This window comes from Oenanthe melanoleuca, chromosome 1 (genome assembly GCF_029582105.1).
Source record: "Oenanthe melanoleuca isolate GR-GAL-2019-014 chromosome 1, OMel1.0, whole genome shotgun sequence".
Lineage (NCBI taxonomy): Eukaryota > Metazoa > Chordata > Aves > Passeriformes > Muscicapidae > Oenanthe > Oenanthe melanoleuca.
In genome coordinates this window covers 27,573,562-27,597,318 of record NC_079333.1, presented here as the reverse complement: position 1 = coordinate 27,597,318, position 23,757 = coordinate 27,573,562, and the positions used below count along the sequence as shown (strand labels likewise).

General features: G+C 39.3%; 1 protein-coding gene across 1 annotated transcript; it reads right to left on the bottom strand.

The window, feature by feature from the left end:
- Positions 1-956: 956 nt before the first annotated feature.
- KEL (Kell metallo-endopeptidase (Kell blood group)) lies at positions 957-22,112 on the bottom strand. The gene is made up of 19 exons (XM_056504491.1): positions 21,920-22,112; positions 21,630-21,761; positions 17,062-17,203; positions 15,572-15,775; positions 14,876-15,000; positions 13,796-13,942; positions 13,502-13,564; positions 12,331-12,519; positions 11,787-11,932; positions 10,406-10,529; positions 9,815-9,925; positions 8,729-8,827; positions 8,109-8,186; positions 7,552-7,655; positions 6,612-6,722; positions 5,055-5,122; positions 4,662-4,819; positions 3,852-3,944; positions 957-2,616 (listed from the first exon to the last, which is right to left on the bottom strand). Exons 2-19 carry the CDS (start codon positions 21,645-21,647, stop codon positions 2,440-2,442), a joined length of 2,157 nt encoding a protein of 718 aa, XP_056360466.1. The 5' UTR covers positions 21,648-21,761; positions 21,920-22,112; the 3' UTR covers positions 957-2,439.
- Between the last annotated feature and the right edge of the window lie 1,645 nt (positions 22,113-23,757).

Sequence of the window (23,757 nt, the reverse complement as noted above, 5' to 3'; positions counted from 1 at the left end):
AAAAGGCTTCAAGTATGAAAGAAGTGAAGAAGAAGAAAGCTTATGTTGTTCCCTTTCCCCCTCATTTACAGGCTGGGAGGAAATGGAGGAGTCATTTGTGGCCGCCTCAACAGGGGAAGGAATGGAGTTGATCGATATGGTGGAGCCTGAGGGCTCAGACGCACTGAGCAATTCAGCAGTGAAGGATTTGCTCTCAGATCTGACTCTTCTCAAGATTGCTTTGTTTTTATTAATGCATGACATAGAGCTAGAAATAATTTCTGTGATCATGAATGATAACAATTTGAACATCTACCTGTGCTTCATGATCACCTACTGGACAATACAGACAATAGAGGTTGTCTTCACCAACCCAGAGAACTGAACTAGAATGCTGAAGACAAGGACAAGGATCCTGTGCACATATTGAAAGTGTTTTTCTTTCTTCTCGAGAAACACAATAAATTCTCAATAATTTTTTCTAAGCCAGAATTCCCTTCTTGCACATCCCATATGTTCTTCATGTTAAAACATCATAGCTCACAACAAGAATTAATTCAACTAGTCCAATTTCACCAGTGGTCCTGTCTTTTAAACAGAGTATTATTAAATTCAGTATATATTGAAAGAACAAGAAAAAGAAAAGCGTATTTCAGGGAACAGTGTCTACCCGTACACTTAACAAGATAGATACAAGAAAAGTTATGTGTCCTCAAAATGTATATTGTCAGTACCTTCTGCTTTTTCTAAATAAAACAAACACAGAAGCCAAGTAGTCTCAGAACACTGAAATAATGTCTAAACACTAGGTGTTAGCAATGTTATTTGCTATTAGCATCTTTTAAAAAAGCTGTCTGGACATGCTGCTAAGAGAAAATCAATTGAATAAGCGAAGGGAAGAAAGAGTATACACTGTTTGAATGGTAATGAAACAGCCAAATTTTGGGTTTTTTTATGATGGTAAATGAATCAAACTATTTTGAGGTATTATTATTTATTATTTGTGAAGTTCAGCTAAAAATGCCAGACAAGTTGTAAACAGTATAAATATAAAAAAAAGATACAGGCCTGATGATAAAGTGTTTGCAATCAAAGTAATTTTTTTTTCAGAAGTAAACACTTTATTAATATATTTGTTAATTAATGAAAACAAAATCTCAGAACAGTCCATTCTTGGAAAACATTTTGCTGTATTTGTCAGTCCTTGAAAAGGATTAGCACAGTTATTTTTAAAACGCTTGTGTTGATAAAGGATGTTTCCACTTGCCATCATCTATTCCATAAACAATACCCAGGCAGCCAATATGATAAGTAAAATAAAAATGTTCCCATAAACAAGAACAGTTTGAAGAGTATGCAAAAGGTATACATATTTTGTATACTTATTAATGTCAGTAAATTTTAGAAAATTGGTATACATTTTCTAATTATGAGAACCTGAAATAGATATAATTGTTACATTGCTCTTAAGAATGTACTTTAGGTACTTCTGCTAACCCATGTTGCTTCTAACTCTGCTTTTGCTCTAAAGCAAAATGAATACCTAAAAATCAATTTCAAGTAGAAAGTACTGTCCTATAACAGCTCTAGTCCTCTGCTTGGATGGTAAATATTTACAAATGTAGGGAGAGAACCAGGTTCAGAATCCAGAGAAGCTCTTGGAATTCTAGTTGTTCTACCTTCAGAAACTTCTAGAAACCTTTGTGACTCTCCCATACTGCATCCTCTACCATGTCCTCAACTCTAGACACTAAAAACAAGAGGATCTTGTAGGAAAAAAAAGTGATTCTGTTCCCAGCTCCCCAGTTACCTCCAAGTCATGGGGATGTGTTCCTCTTTGCTCTTATGTTGGATGAAGAAAAACAGAGCAGAGAAGACCTTCAGTAAACTTCATTATTAACTCACCTTTCAGCCTACAAATTGTAGCCACTGAGTCTTTCCTAGCACCTGTCTCAATCTATTAGCAAAAGAAAAGAATGGGATTCTTCCCTCTCTCACAAGTTATGCATGGTTTGCACAGTAACCCAGATTCCCCCAGGAGCTTTTGTAAGACAGGAACAAGTCTTACAGCTCCCGTTTATTGACTTGCCCTTTCAGCAGGACTGTGAGGCTTCTGGAGCAGATAGGAACAGAGGGACTAATAATGTAACAGTCCCTGTGTTCACAACTCCTCACAAGCTGTTGCCTACTAGAAACTGGCCAGTCACCTTGCTGCCCTGGGACTTGTCACACATCTGGGACAGAGCGCTGAGAGCCTTGGAGAAGATCCACTCCTTACGAGATCAGTTTAAGAATTTCCCTGCCATCAAATGCTGAGGAAAAGATAACAAGAAAAGGAAGGCGAAGGAGTGAATAAGAGCACCATGTCACCCTAGAGGCCCTGAGAAGATGGTCATATTTCCATGTGTCAGGCCCTCCTCTCCCTGGGATCATATCTCTCTTCCTCCTCTTCCATGCGCATTACCAGATGCGGCATTTGTTTTCTGGGTTCATTGGGGATCCCCTGGGACATTGGAAGCTCTTGGAAAAGTCCTGGCTGTTGCTGACAGGCCCACAGACACGAAGTGGCAAGGGACTATGTGGATCTGTGTCCAGGGAAGACTGGAGCTTCTCTGGATCCTGGTGTCCACACATTGCCTGAAGGGAAGCAAAGTAGAAAAGTCAGTTTGGCTGAAAGTCCTCACATGAACAAGGCTTAGGGCTCCTTGTGCCTCTGCACATGCCAGAGGGTGCTGGAGTAAACAAAGAAATGGGCATACATGGCTGACAAAGGTCAGATTTTCTTTAGATTGTTTTCCCTTCCCTTAAACTTCTCTGTCCCCGTTTCAGTCCCTGACAAGTCATCTGCACTTCTTCTATACTGCATAGTCCGGAACACAGAAAATTTAGTCCACCCTGGCTAGGCTCATGCAACCTTGGACTTTAAATAGAAAAGTGATAAAGATGTCTCAGTGCATGGATTCAGTTTCTTAAGTGAAATCAACCAGTGATCATCAACAAAGTAGAGCACTTATGCAAAATCCCATTACTAGTCTAGAGACTCAGGGGAGGATTACATGACTTTAGTGATGTTAAACTGGCAATCCAAGTCTTCATGCTCATTATTTCAGTCTTTTTTTTTATCAACAAATGATGCAGCAGCTGCCATTTAGCCTCTAAAATGCAAATCTTGCCACCAAGATCCAATAAGCTATTTTTTCATGCACTGCTCTGACTTAACAAACACACAAAACTTCTTCCTTTGCACAATTACAGTGGTTTATAAGGATGTGATTTTTTCAGCACAGAAATTCAACTATCTATCATGAGGAACTTGGCAGAACAGCTATGCATAGCTGCACAATTTACTGCAGCTTCCCACAAAAACAGCAAACTATGGGTGCATTTACTTCCAGTTCTTGATCTCTAAATAACATTTGAAACTCTTTTTCTCACTATCAGTCACTCAGAGTGACATGACATCCAGCTATCCACCATGACAGAGAAGTGAATGAAGGGAGAGACAGATCCATGACTTTTACAGTTAGATTTCACTTTCCATATATAAGATTACTCACAATGGCAGAAAAAGTACTCAGAGACTGGCAATGCAGCCTGCTTCCCCTGACACTGTAGTAGTTGGTCTGCTGACTTAATTTTGGTGGATTTCAGTGCTTTGTAAAATATATATTTGCAGACAGGCCTTTTGTTAGCTTTGAGATCCATAATAGGTTAGGAGCTGTGAATATGAATTTTAGCTTCTAAGACTCTGGATCTCACAGAAACATTGGTCATTCTCAGTTCTGTGAATGGGAAGAAGGTGACTGAATATTGAGAAAGACAAACTGTAACAGTGTGGAAGAAATGGAGAGTGAAAAAGACACTTTCATTACATGAGCAAAACTGAGGTAGAAAAGTTGATCATGTGAAAGTCCAATCTCAGGTAAATCCTTCTCTTTGTGCTTTTTCAGCCAGTTCTTATAGGCCTGTGGAGAGATAAAATGGATAATTATAAATCTTCCTTAGACATCTGAGCCTCATTCTGAGGCTTTCTGCTGCTGGCCATGACCTTAATAAATCTAAAGTGGGAGAATACAACATAATTACTTTCCTTACCATTTCAGATGCTACTACACAGATACTACCACACACTTTGTCACAGGATGTGGTAATTATACTATGAAAGAATGAAAACTATTTTCAAAACAAATCACAAATATTTGACTATAAATTAAAGACTTTCTGCCTCCCTGTGTTCTTCATGAAAGAATGTAACAAGTACCATATTAGACCTAGGCATCCACACCACCCTCAGCAGCTGAACAGGAGGATTGCATGAGGAAACAAAAAATTCTCTCTAAAGTACTGAAAATGTTGTTATGGAGTCATTTTACCACCACACAAAATTCTGTTTCATGTCTCAGCATACTTCCTCAAGTATAACATAAGTATATATACAATAGCATGTTCTTTTATGCATGACATGAACAGGGAAGTAAAGGTGGTGAAAGGGAGAAGTTGTCTTACATAGACATATTGAGGCTATGAGCAAAGCCTTGTGAGGAACCTCTCTGCACTAACAGAGGACATGCTGGACTCATGCTTCACTGGCACAGGTGTGCAAGAAATCTGGAGCTGGAGCAGGATGTGGGAGAGGGGAGCAGTGAGACTGTGAGGCTGCAGAAGTAAGTAAATCACAATACCTGGTAAGCGACGGCGAGCCCTCCAGTGTCAGCTGTGTTCTCCAACAGTGTGAAGGTGCCATTGACATTAAGGCTGTAACTTTCATACTGCTCAACCAAGCAGTCTATGGATCTTTGTAGTGCACTCCTGTTGCATTCAAGACAGCCCTCAGGCAACACTGTGAGGGAAAAGAGTCCTAGAAGTAAAGCTATTCATGGCATTCACCTGCGTTCCTCACATTAATCACTGATTGTTCCTAGTAGCCAGCATGGACTGAAATATGCTTTCCTTAAGTTCATCTACCTTAATGATATATGTATATATTCATGTAAGGACTAGGATTTCAGATCTTCTAAGGGGAAGTACCAGTGGGACCTAGAAGAGTGAATGAAGACACCACAGCCAGTACCCACCATAACCATAGAATGAGTGAAGAATTTCATGTGCCATGAAGACCCCGATGGCTCCAAAATTCACAGCGCTGAAAAATAAAGATGAAAAGAGTGCTTTTGGAAAGAAAAAGAGGACAAAGGAGCATTCTTTATAGACAGTGACCACAACTGTGTGCTTCATAGGAGTGTTCTACTCTGGGACTACATGGAAGCACTTTCTATGTATTGTCACTCAGGTGTGTAAAAACGCAAATATAAGTGCAAATTGTCCTGCCAATGCTTAAAATTGTACTGTGAGCTTATTTTAAATTATCTGTCACTAATAAGCCATCATAACAATGAAGAGTCTATGAATAAGATTCTGCCTTCATTAGCTGTAATGACAGGTATTGTTGTTGTTGATATATGTCCCCATGGAACCTCTACTGTCTGACTACTGCACAAACAGCAACTACAATGGCAACCCTTCAAAACCAGGATGTTTGGAGAAGCAATCTTGCAACTCTTGTCTAGTAAGAAAGGATACATAAAATTGGCAAGATAAATTTAAAATCATGATGTTTTGACTGCAATTAGTCTGGTCTAGCATTTGCACCAACTCACCAAAAGCTGATCAAGTTTTATTTATCAGTCTACCCAGGTGAGGCGACAGTAAGAAAAATGTACTTTACTAGAACTGAATACAAAAAGAATAAGAAGGCATGGACATTTTTTCACAGAGAAAGAATATAGTGACACCTCATACCACTGGGAAAAAAATCTTTTCTACTATTCTTTTGAGATGTCCTTTCCTTCATACTATAATAAATTAATTAAATACTGCAAGCACTAGAAGATCACCATTAAGAAAATAATTACTTTTAACTGAAACATGCTTCTTTCAAACTTAAGCCTCTTGTCAAAATGTGACAGTACTGTTTTTCAGTACAATGGCATTAGGATAAGTATATATCCACTATAGGAAAAAAGGACATAGAAATGCATGTTTACTGTCAACTGTTTGGAGTTCTTTTATTATCAGAAAAACTATTGCTTAAGAGATCTGTTCCATATGATGAAAGAATAGAACCAGAGGAGTTTGGTCTAGAGAGGTATTGTTATTGTAGGGAAAGACAGAGTTAAAAATTTATTTGCTTAGTAGAAAGGGTTTCTTAAAAAAATGAGAGAAGAACTATGATACAATTGAAAAAGACTTCTGACAACAAGTTGCTCTGTGAGACTCCTATTTTCTCTGGGTTAGAATCTTTGGAATTTAGAAAATGAGAGGCAAAGGTGAAATGCCTTCTTTGCAGTTAACCTACACGTGACTTCTGCCTCTTTGCTCTGGAGTAATATCTTTGTGTTAGTTCAGTTTCACCTAGATTTGCTTCAGCAGAGTCCATGACTACACTCTCTCAGACTGCACCAAGCAGCATCAATCTGGCTTTAGAAAAAGCTGGGTCTCCCCTCTTTCCTGTGTCTTTCTAGGATGCATTAAGAAAAAGAAATCATCAACAAACTTCCTGCTAAGATTCCTCCTGGAAGCACAGTGCAGCCCAGGGACTACATTCAGCTTGCACCTCTGAAGCTCCTCCATACCTGGGAAATTCCATGTGGAAAAAAGGTCTGCGGAACATTCCAGCTGGAAAGACCACCATGTGGTCTCTGATTGAATAGTATGAATGCACACTCCAGGGATGCACATGCCAGCTAGAAGCAAAATAAAAAGAGAAATTAGAGAATGTATTACCTCCTTATCTTACACTTTGATCCTTTCCTTCACTGAGCTTGCAAAAATAGTTCAGCTGTTCACACAGCACCAGCAAATGATGAAATTCACATTATCTAGAGTTACAGGTGTTTGAAATAAATCTTCGATTGTTTAGGGTGGTCAGAACTAATAACTTAGTTTTCATAGACATGAAGGAGTTCTCCCTCACAATTTCTCTGTCAAATAAATGTAGATGAGTAACCTCCTGTGAAGTCCTGCACAGAATACTCTGCAGGAGGTGTAAAGCCCTAAGTCCATCTGTCAGTGCATCCTATGTCTTGCCTTTGAGGTGACTGCACTAGCATTCCTGTCATCACAGTGCTTTGCTGTTGGCTTTGTTAGGAAGTCCAGGAGAATCAGCTATTCCCCCTTAATTAATGGTCAAAAAAGTGGGTTTTTTCCAGGGGTTCTGGTGCTCTCTTCACAATGATGGGGTACTTTGGTAGCATGGTTCAGGCTCAATGCAGGACAGGCTGCCAGATTCAAAGTTTCTTTAATGCAGGATGCAGTGATGCAGCCTTGCAGCTGCATTCAGAACTGGTGAAACCACATTCAGAGGTACTGAATCCAATTCTGCCCACTGGTCCCTACCTGCCCTTCCTCTTCTTCCGCAGCAAAAAAGAGATATAGTTATCACAGTTCTGTGTGACCTGCTCTAACTAATCCTGCTTTAAGAAGGAGGATTGGACTAGGTGATTTCCCTTCCAACCTCAGCTGGTTCACAAGTATATGATTCTGTTACATTTTTCAGATTACTGTCCAACTTACTTTTGCTGTGGGTAATGCTGAAGGAGCTTCAGGTAGGAATTTTCTCTCTGTACTTTCAAGCAAGCCACCACATTGAGGAAAAAAGTGTCTCCATTTATCTCCAGCTGAAGGAAGAGACAGAAAGTGTGACTGTCATAGGGCATAAGCGAGGACTGAATTGAACAATTGAGAAAAGGAAAAAAAGAGGAAAAAAAAGTCCCGTGGATCCAAAAAAGTTAATCAAAAGAGAAACCAATGGGATATTTGTAGTTTTTTTCACTCCCTGTTCTAAAGACCTTCAGTGTAAGATATGACAGGAATGTTATCTGAAGGCCAAACAGAACATACAAGCAGGTAAAAAATTACTTCTGTCAGGCCAGCCATTCTTAATAGGAAACAGTATGGGCAACAATACAGAAGCAACAGATAAAGGTTCTCTGGTCCCGTATGTTCCCAAAAAATTAACAGTAGGAAATGTGCTCCAGAGGTCATAGCCTCTTTTGTAAGCAGAAAAGATAGCAGTTGATACAGGTAAACTGCCAATAATGAGGCAGGCATGTTTACATTATATAGCTCACATTCTGGTATTCCAGGTTCACTTTGTCAGTCTGGAGTATGTGAGCTGGATAACCAATCTCCACTTGTAGTTTGGATACCTAAAATAATAACAAACAAACAAACAAACATAAAGAAACTTGATCAATAGGAGGCTTTACATTCTGGAAGTCTAAAGGCTATTTCTAACCAATGTAAGCATGATCTGTGAGTCAGCCCTTCAAAAGGACAGCTACACTCTTTCAGTAAGACATCTTGCCCTGCTGCTCTGCCTTCTCATCTCTATGGCCTGAGGCCTAATGTTGTTCTATTATTTTTCTTTGCATTGTCTTCTGCCATTCAGCTTTTTAGCTTTTAACCTTTCTAGATGTATAAAATTGAATTTTATCTCCATAAAATTAATTCAGAGTATTCATGGACAGACAAAAACTGAGCCTCTCTACGCCTACACATCAGTGTATGTACCCACACATGCTGGCACTTAGGAAACCACCTCTGATTTTTAGTATGAATAATACATCTCTTTAAGACTGTGTGCCTGTAGAAGCAGGTAGGAATACGTAAAGGTGCAGGTCTCTTCCATTCCTTCTCCAAAGGCTTCAGGGAAAGGAAGGCCTCAGTACTTTCTGCCCCCTGCACGCACCAAGGCTTTAGCGTTTCGGCGACTCTGTTCATCCATCCACTCCACCTGGTCGAGGCGGTCACAGAGGGTATCTTGGACCACAGAGAACATCTGCTCAGCCTGCCATGGAGAAAAGAAGGCATGGTCACAACTGCACAAAAATATTGCTCACTCTTAGCTGCCATCTTCTCATGTTCTAGCAATTCAACCACAGAATAACTGGGGCAAAATTCCTTTTCTTGTGTGTGTGGTGAAAGAGAAGGTTTCAGTTTCTACAGTGATTTATTCTTCAGTTATTTGGCATCCAGTTTTTCCTCACAGGGCTTGCCGTTCTCTCCCACACACCTTTTCATCTGGCCTCTCACAGTAATTAAGAGGGAGACAATTCCTTCTCATTCAATAATTAATAACTGACCTCCTTCTTGAGCAAAATGAAAATTCAGTATCCTCAAGTATTTCTTGCTGGTGTCTTCCTTTCCAAAATGATGGCAATCTGAGTCAAACCTTCTCAAAATTATGCTTTATGCATTAAAATTGACGTTTCACTATAAGCAGTGTTGCCACCTTATAGACTTCAAACTCTTCTCTAAACCTGGTGCTACACGAACTTTCTTCAAAAGAAAAAGGAACTCTGACCATCACAGGATGAAAAAAAAACCTTTTCCACACTGCAGGCAGATGCTCTTTTTACTGTGGATCCCCTCAAAATGTTTTCATATGATTGTTTAATGTCTTTGCAATTGAAAATCTTATTGAGGTATGTCACACTGGTAATTAACACTGTTAACACTAGCTGTTATTCCAGGGAGCACACATACATTGCATGCATTTGTAAGGCTGTCATAGCTATTCGTGCTGCATATATGACTTTTCTAACAGTTGAAATAAAGATAATAGCTGGTATTTAGCACTGATTATTCTAGAATGACACCAATGCCTTGTTCTGACATAATCCTAAAAAAGGAGGGGAAGTGCATAAGCAGAAAACAAAAGGTAGGAAACCTAGAGATGATTTTGCTGCCTTGATGTGTTCTTAAGGTGGCATGTCAAAAAAAGGAAGAGGTGAAGCTGAATTCTACTTGGGGGTTTAAGATGATGAATACCTACAAATTTCTTGGTCTGCTCAGGGAAAATTTCTTGCACAATCATCTTCCCTAGAACTGGCTCAAAGAAAGAGCTGGTATCAGTCAAGCACTTCCTCCATCGCTCAGGTGGGATCTGGAGGAACAAAGAAGTAGAGACACATGACAGTGAGGACAAAGAACTAGGAAATCAGTAAAGTGATATGTAGATGTGTGGACAGTAGCACTGTCTAAAAATGACAGCAGTGAATGAGAAATGTAGCTCAATTTTAGCTACCACTTAGTAAAAGTTTCTAATAAAACATTTATTTCCTTATGATTTACTCCATTTATTTTTCCTCAAGATGCAAATTTGTGTGTTAGCAGAGAAAAAGCCATAGAAGAAAGGTGACCATCTATATATTTCTCGTTACTCCATGATTCAGTACACTCAGCTCTGCAAACTTTTGAGTGTCACATCTACTCACACATTTCTTTTGAGAAAAAAGGAGCACTTAATGACAATGGGAGAGTAGTTTTCCCCCCAAATCTAAGAAACTTGAGAACATTCAGAAGGCACGACCTACAGTGCTCATTTGTTGGGGAGGCTGAAGAAGCTGATAAAAAGCTAACTCACCATTCTAGATCCCATTTTTCCATAGAGGATCTTATACAGGTCCAGGCGTGCATCTTGGAATTGACTGTCCAGGGCTGGGGAGAGATTCCCAACCAGACAAACAATCATATAAATGTGAAGGACCCTGCAGACAGAAGATTGAAGGCTGGTAACCATAAACACAGAAGTGAGGAATAACTTGAGGCAGAGAAATCCTAGGAACCTGAACAACAACAACCAAGTACTCTGAATGGAATACACCTGGGGCTATTAAAGGGGGATGAGCCAACTAAAGAAACTCCCCAAAACACTGTGGAGACTTAAGGGATAACTCCCTGCTGGGGCACAGTACTCTTTATTGGAAGTTGGAGAAGGATACTTTTTAGGACTGGGTGAAACATATAGATTATTATGAGAGGTCTGTGGGATTATGTAAGATTTATGATGACATGTTTATGTCATGTTTATTGGCATGGCAAGGACCAAAGGCAGGGAAAGGGAAGGATCATAGTGGAATGGGAGAATATATGTGGGAAAATGGAGCGGAAAGCCGGTAAGAGGGAATGGTTGAATGTAAACTTGTGCTTGCCAGAGTGTCTGCCTGACTGAGCCCTGCACATGGTAACCAGGATAGGTCCTCCTATCTTATTATTGTTAAGTAACATTCTACTCACTGTGTGTGAAGATGGAACTGAATGCTGGGGAGATGACAAGCCTGAGAGTTGACTACTGGAGGGACTTTGGACGCAGCTAGCTTCTGGAGAGAGCAGCAGTCTGAGAGCTGGCCATTGGAAATACTAGTGGTTGGGAGCAGCTGCTGAAGAGACCTGATAGTATAGGTACAGGAAGACACCAGAGTACCAGCAACCAAAGAAGGGCTGCAAGACTCAGGGGCTCAGACATTGATGTGATATATCCAAGTGGACACCAGGAGATCTTGGCCAGCTTCCTGACAGACTGAGTATCCAGGACCAGTTATTGGAATGAGCCATATCATGCATGTGCACATGTTTCATAGTATATGTAGTTTCATAGTACAGACCAGTCCTGGTCAGCTGGAGCTGAGGAATAGGATCAGTCTGGGTTCATATTGGTATGAGTGCTGTGGGTGGATGGGTGCCAGTCAAGACACTGTGCTCCCTCTCTGTGTGACACACATAAATTTATTACTTTGTTTTATGTGTGTGTTCATACATGGTGCATGCATATGCAAACCTCTTGGGAATATATGCTAAGCCATAGTTCTGGCCAAACCTGTGGCTATAAAGCCACAAGCAGCCTTGCAATTGTTAAACTACTGAATTCAGCAGACCCTAACACAGCTAAGCTACTAAACTTACTGTATTTGAAGAAAATATTTCTTGGGGCATGAACAACTGCAACCATAGATATTGACTCCTACCTTTCCTTGTGCCATTCCTCAATGAGCTGTGACATGTTGCTTAAGTAATCCATGTCATGCACTGCAATTGGCTGAGAGAGGTTCATTGGCACAGGATGGAAGACAGCCTTGAGACATCCCAGCCAGTCAATAGCAGGTGCCTTTTCCTGCAAGTAAAACAAAGCTCACATGCTGAATTATGAATCTAAACTGGCTCACAAGAAACAATAGAGAAACCAGGATAGTCTTCCTAACAGTGTTTAAGAGATACTTTCAAGAAGTTAAATTGTTTGCATAATGTGCATCTTGAAGAGGAAAATTGACTTTTTTTAAAGGGAATTAGCACTGGGGAGGGAAGAGAGTTGTGGCCTGAAAAAAACTCTGTCAGTTAAAGACCGTAAGTTACTGAGTTGATTAAAGCACAAGAGGCTCCAAGTGTAATTTGCAAGACAATGGCATTTAAGCACAGTGTCTTGTATCTCTTTTGATCTGGATCTGCAGATCTTCTGCATGTGACATGAAGGTCACATGTGACTGTGCTGCCCAGGCTCTAAGGCACAGATACCTGCAGCTCCCTAATGGTGGTGCGAAAGAACAGCATCCCCCTCTGCTGCCTTTTCTGCAGTGGAGTGACAAATCGCTGGAGGTTAGAGATGAAGGACAAGGTCAGGGAAAAGGAATCAGGGGGACCATCCTCTGTCCATCCAAGTAGGACTCCCAGTTTCTTCAGATATGAAAGATACACACGGAGAACCTGCAATACAGAGCATATGACCGAAAATTAGTCATTCCATCCATCCATCCATCCATCCATCCATCCATCCATCCATCCCTCCACCCATCCACCTTGACCATATAAATGTCAATCTTTCAAAACTGCTGCAGATCCACCCCATCCCTAAAACTTTGCTCTTGCTGCAACATCCTTATGTAATTATTCATGTGGAATACACTTTTCCATGTACAGTTCCTCTCTCAGTTAAGAGCACTGAATTCCCAAAAGATTATTTTTCTCACAGTTCACAATTACTTCAAGTACTAGAATAACTTTAGAGATGTAGGCCTGCCATCTCTGGAGTCAGAGGAGACAAATTCAGTGATATAATGACCCACTATTTTAATGAAGAGAAAATGTCAACTTCTTGTTTCTGTCTTCATGAGGTTTCAGAGAAATGCTTGTGATGGCTCAGGGGGTTTTTTGAGGACTTTTCTAAAAGTTTCTCAGACTGAGAGACTGACATAACTCAGTTTTTATGAAGTTCAGAAATGACAAAGTTAATTTTGTTACAATGTCCCAAGGTCAAAGAACTTGTTCCTCCAACATATGTTGAAACACTTTAAAGTAAGTTTTAAAATGCTAGCTATCCCTCCCTACAATACACAAATTTTGTTATAAAGACTTAATTTGGACAAAAACATTTTTTAAAAAAAATTAAGTCAAGCCAAAAGCTAAAAGGAAGCCCAGTTTCAGACTACTTAGCAAATACAAATTAAAATTATAATTATAAAATCCTGTTTCTATACTAGAAGTTTTAAACCTGGCATCTAAAATGGGTTACATTTTACAATCTATCCTTTGGAAAAGTTGAGTTTCATAAAGAATTCCTTCTGGAGGCATTTTTAGAGGTCACTGACCGTAACCCATGGAAACAGACCACTCTGAACCAGGAGGCAATTCAAGGAGATCCCTGCATCAAATAGCTATTTTTACCTTTCTTCAGCCTCTGATATGTTACCTCAAGATAATTTTTCTCTTTGAATTCACTCTCAAGTGGAATATCAAACTCAGGATGGTCAATCTGCAAAAAGGAGTAAAGCAAAAACTTATTATTTTCAGAAATAATGCAAATGTGAGGATATTTTGGTAATTCCTGTATCACAGAATTTGAAATGCTATTAACTTGTTTTTATCTTTGGAAAATGGTTGATAAATTCTTCAGAGAAGGATATAGGCTTAACTTCTGCAAGCCTTGGTCTGACTCTTTACTCACAATGCTTCCTTGATAATGTTCTTTCTTTAGCACACTCACCTGAATAATATTGGTCTTGGGGTCAAAAGGACTAGGTCCCACGTGGATTCTAAAAAATGGAAAGGTGCTGTATCTGCTCATGAGAATCTGAAGAGTTTCATTAAAATCTTTTGTTTCCCTCACACCTGTGTTATGCCATCCACCAACCTAGAGAAAGATGGAAGTGCTGCAAGTGAGAAAAACTGGTTGGATTTGTATTTACAATTTCTTTTTTCTTTTACACCTATAAGCTCAGTCATTCTGATAACTGAGGAGCAACAGAGCAAAGAGCACGAAGGGAAACTCAGGAAGTGCTCTATATACCCTCCTGGCTTTAAAATGACCTGACACTTTCCCTTAAAGAAAGCAATGAACTGCAAAATGACACAAGGAAGAGGAATTGTAACTAACAACAGAGTACAGTGTGCAGGAAAAAATGCTGAATAAGCAGGAGACAGGAAATAGGTCTCATTTTTCTAAAGCCATCCAAAAGGACAAACAGGGATCAGTGATCACAGGTCCCACCTCCCTGACAAGCAGATTCACAGGTGGGCCTGTAGTCACTGTTCCTTTTGCTGGAAGATTCTGCATCCTCTTTTGACACAGGACAAATGCTCTTTGCTGGAAGGAAGATGTCCAGCCCTCCCTGGCACCAAAAGGAGTCTCCCAGAATGGAAAGAGAAGGATTTTCTCCTTTAAACAATCTCTCCTGGAAGCCTTGACTACTGAATGATCATCTGGTTTTAGACACAAAAATTTCATCCATCTGCAAGATGTTCCCCAATGTGTGAGGCAGATCCTATTGAATCAAACTTTAGAGATTAAACATGATCCCTTTGTAGACTTGGGTTTTTTACCATCCTTAAGTAATACATAAGGTTATGAGGAGAAATTCAGGTACCTGATGTCAAAAAATCAGTTCTTGAAATAGCATTTAAAGCTAGAAAATTTTTGACTTAGAAGTTGTGCTGTGAATCATGACTAGGGTCAGATTCTAGAAAAGTTACATCATGTAGGGGTCAATATGACCCCACCTGCCCACTTTCCTTCTCCCTGCAGGAATTCTCTTCCTGAGGGAGAGGAAACAACACAAATATTCACCTGATATAGGAGGTCCTTCAATGGCTGAGCTCCTTGGGATTCTATTCGTTCAATATCCATGCAGGAACGATAAAATTGTATTGCTTTCTCCTTGGCTGAGCCTCTTATCCCAAACTGTGAACTTTCTGAGGAAATAAGTAGATTTAAAATTTTAAAAAGCAAATAAAAAATAAGCTGGGACAGTATTAGAGCAAAGAACAGTTCTAAGAAAATACTTTTTACCAAATACATCCACACTTTCCACAGTGACCCAAAGCAAGGGGCTTTCTAGTGCCATGACTCTTCCTGAGGTCAAATATGTGAGTTTCTTTGCATGGAAACAGGAGCACAATAGGAAGTTGGTGCATATCTAGGCTTCAGTCCCCCAGGGAGACAGGAGACATCACAGAGTGCACATTCAGACTAGCACAGCAACAATGGCCTACTTCAACAAGGTAACAAGGAAATTGGTTTGGGTTGCTGTCAGAATTTTAAAGCATGACTTCCATCTGTTACACTTGGCAAGAGGAACTAAAATGTTTAAATGCAGCTACTGTAACATGACATGCTCAGAAAGTAAATCTGTACCTGTAATGATAGAAGAACGAGGAGAGGGGACTCAGTCCCTGTTAGGAATGATTGTGCTCTCAGTTACTACTACTGTCAGCTCTGATCGAGGCAGATGCCGAAGGTAACACACCAATCATCTGTCCCTACCTAAAAGCCTTTTCAGGATCAACAGGTTTTCTTCCAGCAACACATCAAATACATTTAGTGATTCTTCTCTGGCTCTGCTTGACTGTTTGCCTTCCCATCTGCTACAGGCATATTTGTAGAAGTTCTCACAAGGGTTTACAGTGTCATTCCTAGAATTCAGAAGACTTTCCAATAGAGCAAGGTCTGATTCAGCATCACAGGATCCTGAAGAGGAAGCAAAAAAGAGAGAACTGAGATATGACAGTGGAGAGTGAGAACTATTCCAAACAAAAATCTTTTAGGGGACATTTATCCCAAAGGACTTATTTTTGGTACAAGCTCCTTTGCATACAATGTTGAATTCCTTGTAAGGTATTGCTGAATATGGAGGAAGTGTATTTTCTCTTTCACATCCTAGGAAGATTGTCCTCTGTTTGTACTACCTAGGCAGCCACAGGTTGGATTATTCTGCCTTCTCAGTGTCTTTCCTGTGAATCAGCCAAATTTGGCCACATGATAAACAAGAAGCAACTGATGGTGTCAATACATGATGCAAGAGAAGGACATAGCACAGAGGAAATAATGGGATAAAATTAAAACATGTTTTTTTCCAAGCATGGGAAACATTTCTCAGCAATGACATTTGTCAAAAGAGGACAAAGACTTTGTAAAATATTTTGCTTTGATCTATAATTTTCTTTTTCTAAACTGCTTCAAATCACTGGGTATAAATTGTAATTTTATTTCAGTATCTTATATCAGCATAAGATCAGATAAATTATTTACTGAAATAATCCACCTGTAAATCATTGTAAGGCTTCCCAAGCTATGGTTTAAAAGTTGGCATGGGAGAAGGGAGGCAGAGTGGAAATGGACTAGATCTAAACAGTTTTTCCTTGCTCTCTGCAGTGAACCATCTCCAATATATAACAAGACCTAAAGAAAATAGCTAGGTAAAGGTTCAAGAGTGCTTATTTTGGATCAGGGAATGTCTGTATCCACCAATATAAATGCACCTTCTGTATTGAGCTTTCTATATGCACAGACATTCACATGGACCATTCTGCAGATAGTTCTTCAGCAAATTTGGAAGGCAAATTAATATTTCTGGTCTGTACTCACAGTTTCTCCATTAGCAAGAAACTAACTTTTGCTTTTACTCTATGACTGCACTGATCTGTGCTAGAAAACTAGGACTAGACTTAAGTCAGAGATAGAAAGGCAAAGGAGGAGCTCCAAGTCTCAGATTCAGTTCAGTTTCTTGCTCATCCCCAAAACTAGGCTCAGGCATATTTAATACCAGGCAGAGGAGGACAGATGTGGAGGATCTCTCCCCACTGTGACTCAAGGAAGAGGCAGAAAAATGTACCTTTTTGACAAAAGATGTTATGATTCCTGGAGATTCTGAAAGTCTGGTTCTTAATACTGATCAGTGGAGGCAGGTAAGAGAGAAAGGGATCTTAAAAATGGGGTGGATGAGGAAGAATGGAAAAGAATATCTCATATTATACCTAGAGCACAAGTCATGACGAGGTAGGTGATAAGCAATGTAAAGCCAAGGAGAGTACTGAAAAGAAGTGCACACAGAAGGAGGCTTTTCCCCTGAAGGCATCGTTCTTTCTTTGCATCTGCTCTCAGCTCCTGGTCACAGGTCTAAAGAGACAGAAAAAATAAAGAAAGAAAATTTCATTTTAAGGTTAGCACTAATAACATACTCCATCTCCCACCTAATCTACTAGAAAATCATTCACAGGACTAGTGCCAAAACACCAATAATCATCCAAATCATCTACATGACTGTACTCCCACAGGTTTTCTCACTTTCTTAATTTCCCTGTTTTTTCAAGCTGTAACTGTTGCACAGTGTTATGAATTACTCACTGAAAATCCAGCTTGCTATGAGGAAACTTCTATGGCTCATTCTGGTTTATGGAATCACCTTGCATATAATTCCTGAAGATATCAATGCCTTTTTGAATCTACAAAGCTAATCACAAGATGGCTAGGACTGGTGGTTCTTTATTCTGCCACAGTCTGGCAATCTGAGCACTAATTTCAGATCTCTCCTCAAGAAATGAAGTACTGCATCCTAAGCTCTCTAGTCCAAGTGAGAGAAAAGATTTGTTCTGTTCTACCAGCTGGAGTAAGGTGTAAATTGCTGAGTAGATCTTATGTACAGACAGATTTTATCTCACTTAAATTTAGTTTTTCTCACAATCTAGGTGTGTCTTTTTAGTTCATGGAGTAGGCTAGGGACCTAATGAGTACACCTTCCATTTTAGACATCTGCCTTAGGATGAGCTGGAGCATACTCTGGAGTTATTTGTCCTTTTCTCTGTTGGCTGCAGAGGAAGCTGGATGACCACCATAGAGGATACACCCTTTACATCTACCAGGATATAGTTAGATAAAATGATCTTTTTTCTCCTTCTGAATACTTTGATGTACATAAGACTGGAGAGCAGCAATTTCTGAAAGAACAGACCCGGAAATGCATACTGGTAATATATAAGGAAAAGAAATAATTGGAAAAAATGAAAAGTGGAATGACTGAATAAGAGTATACAGTGGGAAAAGGGAGGAAGAAGGGGGAAAAACCCAGAAAGTAATGGAAAATACACTCAGTATCTATGTTCTTTCCCACAAAACTAAGAAACATGGATCTTGACAAAAATCATGAGAAATGGAGTGAAATCTTACAGGAATTATGTCCCAGTATATGTCCCTTCACCTAAGAGAACATTAAGGAAATGAATGAGTCTGCTGTTAATCATCTGGACTAATATACTATGTACAACTTCTGCACAAAAACATTAATAGACGAGAAAACAAAAATAAGCAATACAAAACCAGACCTCATAATCTTTCAAATGTGCATTTTATTTAATCTTGAATAAAAACCTCTGAAAGGCTTACTCAACTCCTGGAAATTACTCACAGGAGTTGAGTGCCTAACACTTTCCTCCTTTAAAATCCTATTCTCCTAACTTCTTCAGGATACAGGATAACCAAATGGAGAGCAACTATGTGCAAGTGACATTAGAAGTTACTAGATACAGAACATGATCATACTGGCAAAGTAGTGTACAAACTACATAGGAGGAGATCCAAATTCCTTTCATAAGTCCCTGTAGCAAAACACTTGTTTTGCTTCTGGAGTAAAAGTGTCACAACAGTATGACAGGGAAGTGAGTGAAAGAAAATCAGCTTAGCTGATAAAGGAAATAGAAAAACTGATCTTTGGCATGCAAGCCTTCATCTCTCACCATTTAGGTAAGAGTGAATGATTTACATTCACAATTCTCCTGATTTCTCTAATGCAATAAACTTCTTGTTTTTCACATGGAAAATCTGGCCTATTTCTACCACAAAATAATAACAATTTTGCAATTATTTGGTTTCATGTTATCAGAAGACCTCTGTTTCTCTCTTTTGAGTAATAAATGGCATGACTGTGAGATACTAACATGAAACTGGTATTCCATGACTGTTGGTGCAATTTTTTATGAATTTTTGGTTAACAGTCAGCTTATTTCAGGCTATGCATGATGTTTATTTTGAGATGCAAAATGCATCAAATATTAGAATATTTTTAAAAATCTCTAAGAGAAACAGCACTGCCCCCCTCAAGTCTCCATTGTGAAACAACTAGAGAAGTACTTGGCTGACAGCAGCATGCACAAAATAATAACCTAGCAAAAAAGAAATGACAGGGGATTGGAAATTGCTTGTGGACCTCTATATCGAAAGCAGATTATGGTCTGTGTTATTTGAACCATAAACATAAAATTATTCTTCAAACACTTCACCTTCCATAATAAATGCTTTTCTAATCTTGCCTCTGTAACTGGGGTGGGATTTGAGAGGAATTGTGGAACTACAAAAACAGATAAAAAAGAGAAGGATAGTCATATTTAGTACTCCTTTATGTCTTTTTCATGACAACAGCTTAAACAAATCCAGACAGACAAATACCTGCTTTTTCAATTCTCTTACAAAGATACTGACCAGGGCAAAATCCCTGCCAGACTCTTGATCTAGAACAAACTTCACTTTTATGCCACCATGGATTAAGTGGTTCTCAGGCACTAAAATACAGACCCCTTCCTAAGGCAGTGATTCTTGGCCAAGGCAGAAGTGTGGATTTAACCAGATGGACCCAGAGGTGGCATTCCAACACTTCCAGGGCACAGGATGCAGGAACATTACATAGCAGCAGCACTTCATTGTGGTATGATTTGAGACCTGGTTGCTTCATCCAGCATGCTCCATATAAAGATACAAGAGAATGGTTTGAACAAGCCAGTGGAAAAGGATAAAAAGACTTCAACCTCTGACAGGGTTTTTCCTTATAGGTCTCACTTATGGGTGAGAAGAATAATCAGTATTAGAATAAAGATGAATGCAATTTCCAGTACAGTTTTAGTTCTTTCATGTTTTTGAGCATGTGCAAATGCTCAAATTTAAATGGCTTCACTACATCTAAGTGAGAACACATGGCTGCAAAATCATTAAAAGATGAATTCTAATAGTTGTAAATTATAAAAATTCATAACTTCAAATTAGTGTACTATATGTATCATCTGATTCAAATGCAAGCATGACTTAGGATAGCAGAATCATGGCAAGTACTGTTATCACTAAAGCAAGAAATGTTTGATACAACTAAATCAGCCAAAGAATTTGATTTTCCTTCAGCATCTCCTTCTTTCTGTTTGTGAGCCATTCCTGAGTTCTAAAGGGAAGTTGAAGTTACTCTGCCTAATTCTTACTCACCTTGCATTTTCACAGTGTCTAGTGCTATTACAGAAAAAGAAACATTTAGTTTTCATGAAAATAAAGTAAATTAAAATAAAGAGATCAAAGGAACAGAGAACTGAAGTTATTTTTCATAACTATTTACCAGATAATTTAGAAGTATTATTTTTCAGCCAGTAGATTATTCATGAATTACTGACTTTGGCTGTTACCCAAATCGTGTTTATCACATTACTCACATGGATGGCATATTTTCAGACTAATGCCCCAATATCACAAAAAACCTTCATTTTCTTAAATTTATCTTTTGTCAGCAAATTATTTAAGCACATAAATTGAGCCCATTAAAAGCCATTTGAGACACATTTTGGCCTGTGTTTGAAATAGAGTACCTGCTCACATGAAATATGAAACAGAAAGGTTGCTGAATTATATTCTGGACTATTAAAATTGTAAAGCAAAACCATGGCCAACAACTAAAATTATGATTATGGTTTGATCTTCATTAAACAGAAATTTTGGAATGGATATACAAAACAAACATTTCTGCAAATTCTTCAACTATAAAAATGCAGACAAGACAAAGATAAGGGACAGTTTGCATTACAGCCACAGTCACACTGAACAGATCTCAGTGTAAGAACATACACACATTTCAGTGTTAGCATTATTTAGTAACACAGAACACTACACTTATCTCTGTTGCCCTTGAATGTTTTGTACTTTTTAGCAACCTTGAGCTAAGAGTTCAGTTCAGTGCAATTTGTCTGTAAATATGCAATTAAGACTTTGCTAGCTATTTATATAAGACATCAAAGCAGAAAAAGGACACCATGCTACATGGGAAGCAATTAGGCTCACCACGTCATTCTCACATTCCAAGAACTGTGCCTTGCTCATCCACAACTATTTGGGGGGGGGGGGGGGGGGGGGGAAACTGCATGTTTCTTATAATACCTTGTTGAAGAAATGGATATAGAATAAAAGATGTCATTACTGTTTTTTGTTGTTGTTGTTATCATTACTACTACTACTAATAGTTTTGCTATTACTATTATGAGTTGTTGGTCGGTGCTTCAAACGTTTCTCAGAACAGCTACGAGGGTGACTAACAGGAAGGGCAAGAACCCCTAAATCATCACACCACGTCCCAAACCATTAGTGCTGAGACCCGGACAAGACCTTTCTGGATACAAACTGTCAAAAACTCAACTACCCCGTCCCCCAAGGCAATAAGCAGTGTAGCTACAACAGGGGAAGGAAAAGAGAGGTGTGCAGTGAAGGTATCTCAGCAGATTGCAAGGCAGACCCATTTCCTTACCTGTGGAACAGTGCTCATGCTTGTCACCGAGCAGGCTTTGCTCGTGCAGCTACCACCGTTGTGAGCTCTGTTTACTTGGTTGCTATCAGTCTAAGTTTGGAGACAATCTCTTCTTCCCAGCTTGGCTGTTTGCTGTGGGGAGAGGTGAGAGGAAAAGCTCAGAGACAAACACCCTAAAGAAAACGGGAGGGAGGGAAAAGGTGTTTCTGCAGCTCCCCACCCACCTTCCCTAACACCTCTACTTCTCATAAAAGGACATTTTTTTTCCCTTCTGTGTCTCTGTGACCCACCTGCCTTTCTTGCCTCTTGGAGCTCCACTGAAATCTTTTTGAACAGAAGTATGTGATTCTCTATCTCTCTCAGCCTCTTCTCAGCTATTTGCTGTTTCTTTTCTCCTCAGCAGCCTCACTATCCTGCCCACCCAACAAGCCTGTTTTGGTCTGATATTCTCCCTGCCACTAGCCTGTTTCAACCTGCTGCTGCCTTGGGGCCCGCAGGCTTCTGCCTATTGCTAGATAGTGTGGGCTACAGATCCCAGGGCTCCTCCTCCAAGAGGAAAGGCCAGGGTGCTGACTTGATTCTGGCTCTCTCTCTCTCTCATCTGCACCCTAGTGTCTATTCAAGGGGTGAACACATCTGACTCTTTCCCATTAAGAGGCATAGAAAAAAAAGAATCATTAATTACTAATTTACAGTTGTGCATTGCTTCTCAGGAGATGGCCAGCCTGTGTGTCTTTGCTTATTTGAGGAGGCATAATGGAAGATTTGAGAGGGAGATTTTTCTGCTTTGAGGACTGGGAGTCTGGATTACTTCTCTGAGACATTAAAAACTGAGTAGGAGAGTGAAACATTGGGATTTGAGATCTTCTCCAGTGGCAGCTGTGAGCTGAGAGAGGTAGTGGGGACCAGCTTGGTGTCAGCTTCCAAAGTGCTTGAAACAAGCAGAATACCAGGATAGGACTGTTTGCCTCGGCAAAGTGCAAGTCTCAGAGGGGAATGTGATATCTTGGTTCACTAGTCTGAAGATAATTTGGTATCTGCTCAGTTGTTCAGAGCTCCTATCAACCTGATTTCCCCCTAGTTCTGTAGTGCTTGCATAATTTAACACTCTACTATCACAACAGATTTCTTATTGAGCTGAAACCAGCTACTTATTCCCAGTTCTTTGTAGCATTCAGATTACTGGTAGCTGTATGTTTCTCTATTTACTAAACAGCTATAAATGCAGTAAAAAAAGTTCTTGCATACTGACAAAAAGGTCCCCACTGACCTTTCTTTCCTTGCAGTGTGTCACTTGCCTTCACTTTAACATCAGAATCCATTTTGCAAATACTTCTTGCATAAATTGATTGACATTTGACTTAATGAAAGTGACAAAAGAGTTTTTGTTAGCCACAATTGAGATCTTACAATGAAGATATCTTTGTAAACTATCTTAACAAATTTGTTCATGACAATATGCAGTTTTTTTATCTGTCTTATCTGTATCTGAACTCTCCCACCTTCATAATTACTGCATCTAACAGATCCCAAGTTATATGTAATGAAGTAAATTTTACTTCTCTTTTCTCTGTGAACACTAAGTTTTAAAATTTAACTGGGCGAGGAATCTATTGCCTTTTTTGATTATAAAATGGTTATGATAATTTTGAACACAATGTAGTTAAAATTAAAGCAAGCAATAAAAGTATTCACTTTTTAAATGATGCTTGAGAAGACAAAAAAAGCCTTTGGTAAAAATGCTGGTACAATGTGATTGGGGTTAACATGGTTTCATACACCAGTATCTTTTAAACAAGTACTCTCATCTCCTCCTGATTAAATGAAATTTTACCACATAATTTGGTCAAACATTACATTGATATTGCCACAACACATGGATTGTCCCACACATGCTACCTAGAAATACTTTGAATGTGTATGTATGGACAATTTTTACCAGAGCTTGTAAACTAATCAGGACACATCCTGAAAATTAGATGGATCAGAACTTCATCCCAAGAGTGCAGGGGATGTTTCAGGAAAGGAAAGCTGAGAAACACCTCTCTTTCTAAATGAAGAGCATGGCTCTTTGAGTTAGTACATGTTTCAATGGTGCTGTGATGCTGAGAAAGCTGCCTTGGAAGAT

Bases quoted from the DNA above. Each gene is read 5' to 3' on its own strand.
- KEL (XM_056504491.1), bottom strand. The intron at 13,943-14,875 runs GTGAATATTTGT...ATCTTTCTCTAG, and splicing joins TGAAGGACCTCCTATATCAG to GTTGGTGGATGGCATAACAC. The intron at 5,123-6,611 runs GTATGGAGGAGC...TTTATTTTTCAG, and splicing joins TTCCACATGGAATTTCCCAG to CGCTGTGAATTTTGGAGCCA.